Consider the following 13567-nt stretch of genomic DNA (forward strand, 5'->3'; position numbering starts at 1 on the left):
CCCCCCTTGGCCGCCCCCCGCCCGGCGCGTTGGGGGTGACCGAGCGGATGCCCCGGCCCTGCCGCCGGGCGCCCACGGCAGCGCTCGCAAGACGGCGTCCGGCTGCCCCGGAAGAGCTGGGGGCGCGGGGAGGCGCCCAACATGGCGTGGCGGTGCTGGGCCCGCGCCGGGGGCCCGCGGCCGCACAGGTACCGCCGGGCCGGGCCGGGGAGGGGGCGGCTGCGGGGCGGGTGGGCGGGCGGGCGCGCGCGGCGGTGCTGCTGACGGTCCGCGTCTTTCCCCCGCAGACTGACGGTGCTGCTGGAGCAGCGACAGGGCTTCCGCCGGGCGCGGGCGCGGCCCGAGGAGCCCCTTGCCGCCGCCGCCGAAGCGCGGCCCGGCCCGCCGCCCCCCCGCCGCAGCCTCTGCCCGCCGCCGCCGCCCCGCGCCGGCCGCCCCTCGCCGCGGCGCCTGGTCAAGCCGCTGCTCTTCGCGGTGGGGGTAAGCGGCTCCCGCGGGCCGGCGGTTGCCGTGTCCGGCCGGGGAGGGGGAGCGGGGTCGGCAGGGAGCCCCGGGGGGCGGCTCCGTGGCGGGACCCCCGTCTGTCAGCGGTGCCTTAGTTCCCGTTAACGTGCTGGCGTTGCTCAGGGCCGAGCGACTGGGAATGGCGTGTAACGTAAGGTCGGGGGGAGCCCGGCTTCCTCGGCCGAAGCCACGGGACGGTGCCTTCATTTTGACTTTATCCGGTATCGCCCAGTTCACAGGCTCTGCCTTCGGATCTGCCGCCATCTGGCAGTACGAGTCGCTCAAGTCGCGGGTCCAGACCTATTTTGAGGAAGCTCGAGCAGACTGGTTGGATAAAATACGGCCACAGAAGAGGGGGGACTTCAGAAAGCAGGTACACAGAGCCAGGCCCAGCATGTTGGCACACGGGTGGGTCCGTGCCAGAGCGTAAAACACGACCACGTCTTTCCTCTGGTGTAGGTGCATCTGCAAGCACCATTTGTACAACAGATACTTGTCCTGTTTGTCCTGATTTGTAACTTGGAGAAGTAATAGGTTTTCAGCAAATTACAGTAGATAGGTTTCCTTACAAGAAAAACGGTAACTCACAGTATCACTGCAGAAGCTATACTGGAGAAAAACACCATCCTCACCCTGAAATGCAGGGAAGAGAGGTCAGCAGTAGTAGTTTGTATACCTAAACTAGGTACTTTTTGCTTTTCCACTGGGGAAAAAAAAAAAAAAAAATCTATTCTTGCTATGTCCAGGTGTTCTCAAAAGTGAACATGGAATTCCCAAAGAGGACAGAGCTAGCTTAAATTCTGAACCTTAAGCATAAGGTTTTTTTAATGCTCTGGCTTCTGAAATGCATTCGTATTTTCAACCTATACCTCACAGATATAAGGGTTTGGAGGGCTTTTTTTCTTTATGAGAGCTGACATTTCCGTGCAAATACTTTGGAGTTTGGGTAGTAAGAACAACGTAAGTGCTGCAAGACGCGTTATAAATTTAGTTGACATCCCAAAAGTATCAGTTATTAGTTTTAAATACACTTAATTGAAAAATAAAAGTAAACGTGCATGTACATTTTATTTTTTTTTCAAGGTAGCTGCTGTGGCTTCTGATAGACCAGGCTTGATTACTCCTTAAGGTCTGCTTGTCCAAGGAAAGTAGGGCTGAGTGTGGAGCCAGAGAAGCACAGGGTCCTGGGTAGGACACAGAGGAGTTGTTCCTGTAATGTGCATTGTGTGCACTGTGGTACCTCTTTCGAAATGGGTGTGTGTTGTGGGTTAACCCTGGTGGGCAGCTAAGCACCACACAGCTACTCACTCTCTTCCCACACTAACTCCCAGTGGGATGGGGGAAGAGGAAAGAAAGAATAAAAGTGAGAAAACTTGGGGGTAAAGATAAAACAACCACCAAAAAATTGTTTAATAAGTGAAGGATAAGTGGGAGAAGAGAGAAGAAAACAAAACAAGTGACGCAAAGGCAGTCGCTCACAGTCTCCTGTGGGTAGACCAATGCCCAGCCAGTCCATGAGCAAAAGATAGCTAAACCTCCTAAAATCCTCTCTTTTTCCTTTTATTGATGAGCATGACATTATATGGTAGGAAATATCGCTTTGCTTAGTTCAGGCCACCTGCCTGGTTGTGTCCCCTCCCAGCCTATTGCGCACCCCCAATCTATTCATTGTAGGGGCAGTGTGAGAAACGGGAAATGCCTTGATGCTGTACAAACACTGTTCAGCAAAAGCTAGAACATTAGTGTGTTATCAGTACTGTTTTGGTCAAAAATCTAAAACACAGCACCATGTATGAGCTGCTATAAAGCAAATTAACTCTGTCCTAGCCAAGCCCAGTACAGCATGCTTTCTTGCTCAGTGTATATGAACTACAGGCGAGATTGTGATTGCCACTTAATATTTTAAGTAATGTTGGTTTTATACTTTTGTTTTCCTTCAAAACCTGAAGGGGAAGATTTGGTGATTAGCTGTTAAAAAAATAAAAAAAAAAAATGCAAACACAAACAAAACTGCCCTGTTGTTAATAGGCTTAAACTTCCAGTCTCCATCTTCAACTGGTAAGTTCTATTTTTGGAAGTTCAGGATCCCCCAAGTAGCTTCTGAAGGCATCTACTTGTATTGTAGAAAAATCATGTTTGTTTAGTGTTCTTACACTGGACAACTTTGTAGGAAATACAGGTATCTGTATCCTGTGCCAAAGGATTAAACAAAAAAATATAATTAAGTTGTTACTTTGATATCAAATAGCGAATGGTTTGTTTCATACAGTGTTATTTCCCCCCACCTCCAACCTACAGATAATTTTTATGACATTGTCCCCATCAGTATGGGTGGAAGGTCATTAAGCTATCAATAAAATATTTGTCCAAAATGATTTTGAAAGCTGAGGAAGGGAAAGGGGATGGAATTTGTCTGTGGTCTGACTACGCTCAAAATAAACTTTTTCAGGGGTTTTAAATTTGGAGGAGGGCTGGGTGAGCTGGATGCAAGGGGGAATGGATTCCACGTCTTGTGAGCTACCCCTGCAAAAGTGACCATGGCACAAAAGTGGAATCTCTCAAAGGTGGGTGGTGTCATATTAGACAGCATTAGGGTGAGGCTTAGTCAAGGCAGGGTTTATGCTAACTTTGGCTAATCTGCTAAAGTAAGCATTATGGGCTAGATCCTTGTTTAGTACAAGCAGAGGTAAACCCATGGAGTTGTGTAAAAGGATATAACCCCATTCTTTTTGAAGAAACTCTTCATCTACGTTGGGACATTTTATGAAAAGGAGAGTAGATAACTATTCTTGAGCAAGGAAATGCCAACTTGAAAAGCTAAACCAGTCAGAAATAAAAAAGTTTGAAATCAATTTACTTAACAGATTTCAAAGAAATGCTTTCCATTCTTAAAAAGCTAGAACTTCACATGACTGTTCTTGAAATTGCAAATATTCTACAGTGGCGTTGATGTGCAGCAATTCCATTTCAGGTTAACAGCTGGTGGAATAACCTGACTGAGGGTCAGCGGACTGTGACAGGTTTGTGTTAGCTTACAAGTATTAGACATTCACAGGAAGAGAAATATGGCAAACAGGTACAGTATGTTAAAACAGATGGCTTTCATACCATGTTTAGGTTGTTAGGCACAAAGCATTGTAAACTTAGACCTGCACGTACAGTATTTCTGCTACACTTTCTTCTCACAAACTATTAAAAAAAATCCTATGCATCTGTGCAAGAGAGCATGGAGGATTAGCTAGAATCCTCTCCCGGCAACACTTTTCTCAGGAACTGTGAAAAACAGCAAATGTTTTCAGAAGGAATCGGTGTATATATTCCACTGCTATGCGAAAATAAAGTTCTCTAATAGTTGCTTCTTGTTTTCAGCATGATGTATGTAAAATTGCATAAAATTATCTTGTGAGTTTTCCTTTGGTTACGATGTAGTTTTGATTGGTTAGCCTAATGTTACTTGAAATCCCCAAGATAAATTTAATAAAAGTAATGTGTGGAGAGAAATTGATGAGAACTTGATTCAAATAAAGTAGCTGAGCCATATCTGCTGTTCCATATTCTAATTAAATATTCACTGTATCTGTAGTAGCAGGTTGTTAGCATAAGGTTACTTAAACGCTATTTCTATGTCATTTACTTTTCTACAGAAACATTTTAGAAGAAAATTTTCAACCAACTTACTAACTCTTTGAAGAGTTGACACCCAGTCTAAGAATAGATTGCATAAGTGCTGAATGTTTGAGGCAAAAATAATCTCAGGCCACTCAATTAACAAGTGCTGTCAAGAAGTTTTGTACAATGCTTTGAATTGCTTTTCAACATGCAAGTGAGGTCATGATACAGATACAAATACTGTATTGGGGTCGGGGTGGTGAAGATTCATATTCTGTAGCCTCTATAGCGTCCCCTCAATATCTAGTTAATCTAACAAGCAATACAAATTCTAGTTGTTAGACCCTGAGCCGTTTGGATACTTAACCCTTGATTGCCATAACAAGGTTGGGCTTACTGTACTGAAATTGTTGACAGTTCTGTAACGTCTTGGTTTAGCATGCAAGGAAAATACTTCCTCTAATGAAAGAGCATGGTGGAATAGGATGGAGTGTCGAAAGAAGAGATCTATTGAAATTTTGGTTCTAGGATTTATATGTCATAGTTTCTCGCATGTCTCGCATTTTGTTGCAAACTCCAAAAAGAGAATAATTATGTGACATTTACCATTATGTAAAGGAATCTCAATTATTTTCCCCTTTAATGTTTCTAGCTATTACAAAACATTTCAAATACCTAAATGCTTGGATAGAAATAGAGAAGGCACTTTAAACAAATGTTAAATTTGCATCATTATGTTTCTAATCATCTACATTCTTATTTAAAATAAAGTAAGATTGCACTAAACATCTGTGAAGTGAAAAGCTGCATGTTTGCTATCTCCCAAAGGTGACTATGCCTTAGCAATGCCAGGTCAACTTTTTATGCTTGATCTCTAAACAGTATCTTTACAAATCCCTCAAAACCAAAGTTCCTCCAAACATGGACAGGATGTGTATTGCATGTTTGTATGGTTCCCCTAGTCTTCTCCCTTCCCTGTGCAGTTAAATGCAACTGTGCAGCGTATTGGTGGCATTTGGGAATAAGCAGCTACAGAGGCAAGAAATGAGGCCTCTTAAGCTGGTTCTTGTTTCATTTGTTCTACAGTGGTATAGAAGTTTGAAACCATAGCTTGAACGTCTTCAGTACAGATTTTTCTGGACTGTTGCATTCATTACACTGTAAGTTAAAACAGTTGCAATTAAATTAATATTTCTGAAAGACTTCCACTACATGAATACAGCTTTCAGTATTTTTCTTTGCTTTTTCTAAACTCTATAAAGTAAGAAGTGGATACTGCTTTTAATGGAAAAAGTGAAGAAAAAGTATGATTCTTGTAAGCTTACTTTTGAATGCTTGTTTACAGTAAGCATTGTGGTGTGTTACATTCATAATTTGTTTTTATACTTTTTTTCCTCTTAAAAGGCATTATAGCTGCAAATGTCTTTGTATTCTGTTTATGGAGACTGCCTGGCATGCGACGGATTATGTTTACATATTTCACCTCAGATCCATCCTCCAGTAAGTGAACAGTAATTTGGGTGACTTTTCTACATTGGGATGTAATAGAGCCTCTGATCATACTACAGGAGCTTCAGATGGCACATGGCTTACTTGTAGCTCCATCACCCACAAGCAATCTCAGTCATGCCCAAACACATTATTCTGTCTAGACAGGAAATGGCTGGATGGGAAAAAAATTAGTAGTAATGGATCTGATTTTTTAAAACAAAGAAGCAAAACACTGGTGCTTTTCTAAATATTGTAATGTCAAAACTGTTGCCTGCTATCTGGCCTTTTACTGCATTCAGTAGGATGCAGCTCCTGCCTTTGTAAAGGTGAAGAGGCACTTCTCCTAGTGATACCAACCCCTACTGCTTTCATGGACAGAATGCAAATCATGCCACTCCTTGGGAAGGAGGAAAATAAACTGTACTATGTAATGCCATTCAAAAACTAGACTCAAATGCGATTTCCTCCATGACCCCCTTGGCCCCCTTAATGTTCTGTGGGATACAGATAGAACGGTCATCAGTCATATGCCTGTGTGCTTTCATCAATGGACAAGCATTAGTCTGTATGTTACGTACAGAGTCCTTGTTTCAAAGCTGTGCTTTGGGTCACATTAAAACGAAACAAAGAACAAACTTGGCTTTCACTGTGTGTGAAATGTTTTGAAGAGGTTAACTTAGGAAAGCAAGTTACTAGTGTTTAATAGCACAACGATTGTCTTTCATTTCCACAGTAGAGAAGAGAAAAGGATGAGACAAACATGCGTTAGGAGAGTACTTTCTACTATCCTTTTAATTTCTGCTGAAAAAGTGGAAACTCAACCAATTCCCCACACAAAGCTAAAGATAACCACTATCCAGATCTGAGCATCAGTCACCCCAAGCACTCCTATTTTAAATAATGTTGACCTTCAAACCTGCTAATTGGCTTTTTTGCATTTTCAAGGCTGCTGCTTCAGTGATTAGAGCTAGTAGCTTTTTGAAAAGAACACTAATTTTTCTTTATGAGTCCATCTCTGTAGCAAAATAATTTTTATAGGTGCTCATATAATATGTTAAAAATCTTTCACCATATACATATTTTATTTATAATAGAATCTCTTTTATCCTTTCCAAAGCATGGGATATGTGTCATAAGATAAATGTTTTAGGTAGAATGTTCCCCAGTAGGTAATTAAAACTTTCTAAAGTAGCTGTTTGTACAGCTTGCATATCTCTGGGGTACATGTTCTACCTTTCAAACAGTATTGTATGGAATTTGATATTTGTTACATTTCTAGGTTTATTACATAGCTTGTATGTGAGAATTCTAAGCATAATTAGCCTATAGTATGTCTTGATAAATTTCTAGGCTGCATGACATATAAGTTGAAGCAAATTAAAACACTGACTTTTTTTTTTCATTGTTTTTCGTAGGAGCCCTGTGTTCTCCCATGCTGCTATCTACGTTTAGTCACTTCTCTCTGTTCCACATGGCAGCAAATATGTATGTTTTATGGAGTTTTTCCAGCAGCATTGTCTCTCTTTTGGGATGTGAGCAGTTCATTGCAGTGTATCTTTCTGCTGGTAATGTTAAATATATATATTTAAAACACTTAAAAAATATAAATGTGTATTCATGCAGATAAAGTGTGTGCATGGTTAATAGATGTATGATGACAGATGGCCGGCCATTGTTCAGTCCCACACATTGCTTTATACTAACTGCAGTATTTATCTGCTGTCATACAGAATTTTGGTGGGTTTAGGGTATTGGGCTTCAGAATATCACGACAATAGAAGTATCGGGGTTTAATTCATGCTTAGCTACCAAAATAAAATAGCTCTTTAATACAGAGTCATGGAAGTTTCATGGGAAAAGATTACAGTTAATTCAAGTTAAAACAAACAAACAAAACCCCTACAAAACAAAGCCCACCACACCACCTACACTAGCTTCTTTAGGAAGATGTTCAGATAACATTGTTGTACTTTCTGATGTTTATCTGTATTGCTGGCATTGTTTCCAATAGTCATTTTTCCTTTCTAGGGGTTATCTCCACTTTTGTCAGTTATGTTGCCAAAATGGCCACTGGAAGGTTTGAACCGTCCCTTGGAGCTGTAAGTATCTTGGAATATGGGAGACCTTATAACGATTTCTGAAGTAATTTTCGAAGCCTGCTGTATTCTTTAACCTGCTTAAAAGCCAAGAATATATTTGGGATAATGGAAACTAGGAAGGTTTACCAAAACCAAGTAACCAGGCAGTGGTTCCTGTGCAAGAACTTGCCTGTTCTTCAAATATGTTAACTCTGTCTTGCAGCAGCATAGCACTAATGCCAATTAATGCTAACGGATTGTAAATGAGAACTTAACAGCAGGACCTCTTGTGGCTAAGCAGATCGTTCAGTTCTGTAACTTAATTCATAAATGTTATTTCCTAATTGTGTATCAGTCTTCTCTAATTGAAAAGAGAATACTTCAGAAAGAGATAATGTAATCAATCAAAATCAGCATGTGATACTAGTGGAAGTTGTAGGGCATGCTGTGCAGGAAGGGCAGCACTCCTGCCAAAAGTCTCACAGTATGAAAGGTATGAGGCAGGCAGAGGAGGTGTTGTGGTTGTCTGTTCCAAGTATTTTTAGTAGTAGAACATTTTAAAACACTTAACTTGCTATAAGTTTGAGGTAAACCTAGCTGTTTCTCAAGTTTTAAAGGCTTCTTAACTTACTTTTCTGAATAATTTTCATAAAAGCCAAAAGTCAGATTCTTATTTTTCATTTGGAATGAAAAAAAAAAAAAAATCTGTTGAGCTGTCCTGAAGTTAGAATTTTTGGTAGTGCTGTCTATGTATTGTCCCTTTATCTTGTGAATAAACTATGTCTGGAGCAAGTTACTTTCCATTCATCTTATTGATCTGAGTTTACTGAAATTGCCACACGTTGCATTAGTTTACTGTATTCACAGCCTCTCCATTGAGATATTTCATGGATATAAAAGCCCATGGTCAATTTAGTACAGACCAGGGAATTGCTTGTTTCACTATCAAAAGATTTCTTGTCCCTGTCCATCTGTTATTTTCCTTGTTTTGGTACAAGCTTCAGAATGACTCCCTTCATCTGAAATGTCTGTGTCTGATTAATATATGTTAGATTTCTAGGGTTTACTGGGGAAAAAGCACATTAACATAAATTGTTATCTTAAAAATTGAGGGGGTTATTTCTTAATTATGTAAGAGCATCTGAGGGGTATTTTTTTTTCCAGTATTTGTAATTTCAGATGTTGAAATTAAATAATGGTCTCTTGTTTTATTTTTATTCTGAACTTTGCTGTGGTGCTTTGTACTTTGAGGTTTACCACAGGGCTGCATTTGAAAATAAAAGCCAAAAGGAAAATGGGTTCACATGCAGAAAAATAAGTTTTCTCTTATGTAACATCTCAGCTTACTTTCATGTCTTTTAATGTATTTACAGTCAGGAGCTATAATGACTGTCCTTGCAGCCGTATGTACAAAGATGCCAGAAGCAAAACTAGCCATCATATTTCTTCCAATGTTCACATTTACAGCAGGAAACGTAAGTGCCTTTGAACTTCAAAGAAATCCTACTCTTAAAACATTTTCCCCATACCTCTCCAGTATCTGAGCATGTGTCCCCTGCGTTTGTGTTTCTAAGCTGTTAAATTTATTTTGAAAGAGAATACAGGTCATGGAAGTCCTGGAGATGGATTCTGAATTGTTGCAGCCTAACACGGTCATTGCACAAGTGTGTAGTGAATTTAGAATTATCCTAAATTCCATCATCCTCCATGGGGCTGTTTCAAATCTGATACTAAGAGGTAAAAGAAGTTGGGAGGGACTCAGGTTCACCTATCTGAGGAAATATGCATGCACATACTGTTCTTTCTGATGGGTGATATTTTTATGGCAGCACTTTTTACAGGCTAATCTAATACTGATACACTCTTTTTGAAGAAAGATTTATCAAGATGGGAAAAACAGAATTTCACTTCTCAAGGGAAATAACATTCCAGCCCTAGAGGAATACCTGCCTCCTCATTTGGATACCATCTTTTGATACTTTTAACACTGTTAGGCTTAGAAATAACCTACTGAGGCTTTTCTTCATTTGTAGTACTAGGACTCGGGTTTTGTTTCATTAAGTTCTTTTAAGTACATCCACTGCCCCATATAAGAAAAGCTTCTCATGTATATCTTGACTTGTTTTAATGAGTTAATCATCCTTGGTCCACTACTTAAAATTGTTTTACTGTTATACTTAAAGCAGTTAAGGTTTGTCATGTCAAGATCATGAGATCTAATATTTTTTGTAAGTGAAGCTTACAGATTTGAACAAGCGTTCTTAGATGTAGCCTTCACATTTTCTTGCACTTCTGCTTGAGTGGACCTGGGTTTGTTTGCATGCTATCCTTTAACTGCATCTTTCCTAAAGAAAATGGCCAGGGTAGAAATCTTGGCAGAGCCACAGAGAGCGTTGCCCTGGGGAAGTGCTCATTGCAACAGTAAAATAAGAGCAACATAGGCTATTGCAGTATAAATGTTGGAATAATTTTAGCCCTACTATGTAATTGTATTTCTAAACTTTATGTACTCTTTTAGCCTACCTTACATATACTGTAATCGGCTTTTAAAATAAACAAGCCAATGTAGCAATAGAGCTGGTATTCTAACACCTATGCTTAAGGAAGGAAATCCTACTTAAAGTAACATTTCATCCTAACATTAAATCTGTTGGACTTTTGGAGTGAGGCACTTAGTAAAATTTTGCATAATTACAGTTACGGTGGTTTGTGTCTCCTGGGGATGGTATACCATTGCTTATGCTGTTTCTGGCCATGGAGTTGTTCACTATCATCCTGGTTTTCTACCTTCTAACAGATGTGCCATTTAGGAAAGTGTGATGATCAATTTATGGCAGATGACAGGCATGTTGCCTCACGTATTCCATCCAGTAGAGGGTTGTGTTTGGGACAACAGATGCACATAAATCTAAGCTGTGTCAGAATTGGTGAATGAGAATGTTGCAGTTATGTATTTTGTGGTGTCTTTTATAGCATGTACTCTTTCAAGTAGCTTCCTTTCTTTTTTTCCTGACTTGAGTTTGGAATGCTTAGAAACAAAGATTGGAAGAGACTGAGTATTTGAAAAAGACACATTCCTACCCCACACTATTCTGTAGCTGCTCATGTCTGTATTTTGACAGCACAGTACAGCTAAGGACTGAGTCTGTTTTAAAACTTTTTATTAACAGTTATTGCTTTGATATAAAATTTACGGGATGTTTTTTGATCCCAAATTTTTGCTCTGTGCCATAATAGGAAACTCTGTTATCAGTGGCCATTATATGCTGTGACTGATCCTGTCCATCCATGTTCTGTTCTTTTCCAGGCTTTAAAAGCCATAATTGCATTTGATACTGCAGGGCTTGCTCTAGGCTGGAGACTTTTTGACCATGCTGCACATCTTGGGGGAGCTCTCTTTGGAATGTAAGTCAGTATTTACTAACTTTCATTTGCTTCATATTTAAATTCATCCTGTGATTTTTTTTCTGCTTCCTCTTGTCTCTGAAGTGGGGGGGGTTTTTGGAAAGTTGTCTTAAGTAGCATTGAAGACAACTCACTGTTACCCTTGTAGTGCTACAAAATTCTGTGGAAAATACTGTTAACAGATGCTTTATGAAAGCAAATGAAAGAAATTGAGCTGAACTGCCTTAGAATGACAGATAGATGTCAGATTGTCCTGTCACCGTAACCTGGGCTGGCTGTCTCTGTCCTGCTCTCCCCAGCACATTGAAGAGAGTCACAAGGCAGAAAAGATTCTCACAAAACACAGCATGGACAAATTAAAATAACTTTAGAATTCAACAGCTAAGAAAATTTCTTTGTCTCAGTGTTTTTCCTGTAATTGCCAATTTAGAGAGAGCTACAGAGTTAGTATAAGCTCAGGCCAAATTCCTTTGAGCAGCCTCTACTGCTGTTTCTCAGTGTTGCTGCATTGTCTTTGTGTGGAGCCTTCCTAATTGGAAAGAACTACTAGAAACCAGTTTGTAGGAAACAGTTCTGCATTGTTCCATGTTCGAAGTACATTACCTAATGAGTTTTTCTCCTTCTACGTGATTTCAATGTTGTCTTAATTTGCACTCTTATTGCTAGGAACATTTTTAAACATTTTATGTAGGCATTTTAAAAGCGTACCTGAGATTTAACTAGGCCAGAGAAAGAACAGGTGGAGGACCCTTATTTTGGTGCACAAACTGGTTTGCCTTTGTTTGCAATTTCTTGGCTTTGGTGTCATAAGTTCTGTGCTGCACAGTCTCCTTTTCTCCCCTTCTCTGGCATCACAAATGCATTTGATGTAGTCTTGCTAATTCATAACTACTTTCTGCCATGGTGTATCTATATCAGCTTGTTCATTATAATGCAGATTCACTTATTATTAAAATAGGATAGCAGTTGCAGTAAAAATCTCTTGAGTTAACAGGTATCTTGCCTTCCTCGCCTACATGTTCTACCTGTATGTTCTACTCTGATCATTTTGGTCACTTCATCCTAAAACAGGGCCTCTATTTAGGACATACATTGAATGGCCAAAGTATTTTCTATACTGCCTCACAGACAATTGTCCACTTTGGAAAGCGGCTATGTGATTTAAAGGAATAGCCAGTTCACCTAGCACTGGCTGATGGCTCATTTAAAAGTGCTTTTGTTTTTCAGGACTCAGGTGTGAAGTTAGGCTTGTGGGAGAACCTTCAACCTATTTCCGTATGGTTGCTTCCCCTCCTGCATCTCCTCTCTACCATAACCTCCCTTGCTTAATCACTGATGTTGATATTCACATATCAGCATATATAGTTCTCTATGAATATAAATTAAGCTAGAACACTTCAATAGATTAAATCTTCATTTAGATGTTTATAGAAGAAAATTCACTTTGAATGGAATGTGGCTGTTCCTTACAGGGCAGTTGTATTTACATATGAGAAAAACACTTTTACTTGGTATTGTCAGTAAGGATTAGCACAAGCAACAGTACTGTTTTAAAAGTCTTTTAAATGGAAATAGGGTTTTGTATCCTTTTTAAAGAGGAAATCATGAGAGCATGAAATCAAAGGCATGAAAACAATTCATTTTCAGGACTGAGACAAGCAAGAACACAAAGTTAACTGTTAGGAGTCAAGAGAACAAGGGGCTTAACTGCCACTGCCACTTTCTAAGAATGTTGTTCTTTCTGCCTCAGTTTATCTTGTCTCCTATACAGAGCAGTTGAGTTACTTAATTTTAGTGATCAGCCTGTTCCTCAGATACAGAGAAAAGCTGCAGTTAGTTTTAAGTAGGTTTTTTTTTTCTCAGGTGGTACGTGACTTACGGCCATGAGCTCATATGGAAGAACAGAGAACCACTGGTGAAAGCTTGGCATGAAATGAGGACAAAGACGACAGGAAAAGGAGGAGGTGGAAGATCTAACTGATTCTAATCCTAGAGATTCCTTGTGCCCAAGTGGTATATTACTTGAAGACACGGGATTGAATTGGTTTTGAAGGTTTTTTGCTACTCTACATTAAGCCTCTAAGGAGCTGAAGTTTCTAATGTAAACTACAGTTACAAAAATGCATATCAATAGAAGATGAACTCTGACGAAGGTGGAACAATAAAGGTTTTTATCCTATTGCTTTCTGATGTAACAGTCTGCATTACATTTTTTAAAGGAGGAATAAAAAAAAGCTTTCCACTGAAGTCACCAAAAGCTCTGTCCAAAAAACTTGAAAGTGGGGTACAACTGGTTACTACTTAGGAAAAGAAACATTTTTAAAACCAAGTTAATGGATCACACATCCCCCTAATGTCCACCAAACAACACTAGGTGCTTACCTAGAAGGCATGCTTTAGACAGATTGGGCTCAACATAAGGCTAACGTGGTGAAGTTCAGTGGTCTTCGTTGTTGAAAAGATAAGCCAATGGTCTCTTT

The 13567-nt window shown here is 39.9% G+C and overlaps 1 protein-coding gene across 2 annotated transcripts; it reads left to right on the forward strand.

The window, feature by feature from the left end:
• Window positions 1-2: 2 nt before the first annotated feature.
• Window positions 3-13277, forward strand: PARL (presenilin associated rhomboid like). 2 transcript variants are annotated; one of them, XM_075031986.1, is made up of 10 exons: window positions 45-188; window positions 288-480; window positions 737-877; window positions 3476-3524; window positions 5518-5613; window positions 7020-7169; window positions 7633-7703; window positions 9056-9157; window positions 10990-11087; window positions 12951-13277. In XM_075031986.1, exons 1-10 carry the CDS (start codon window positions 142-144, stop codon window positions 13066-13068), a joined length of 1065 nt encoding a protein of 354 aa, XP_074888087.1. In that variant the 5' UTR covers window positions 45-141; the 3' UTR covers window positions 13069-13277. The 2 variants fall into 2 exon arrangements, with proteins under 2 accessions (XP_074888088.1, XP_074888087.1); XM_075031987.1 differs by lacking the exon at window positions 288-480 and having other exon boundaries at window positions 3-188.
• Window positions 13278-13567: the final 290 nt, after the last annotated feature.

Source organism: Buteo buteo, chromosome 7, assembly GCF_964188355.1.
Source record: "Buteo buteo chromosome 7, bButBut1.hap1.1, whole genome shotgun sequence".
NCBI lineage: Eukaryota > Metazoa > Chordata > Aves > Accipitriformes > Accipitridae > Buteo > Buteo buteo.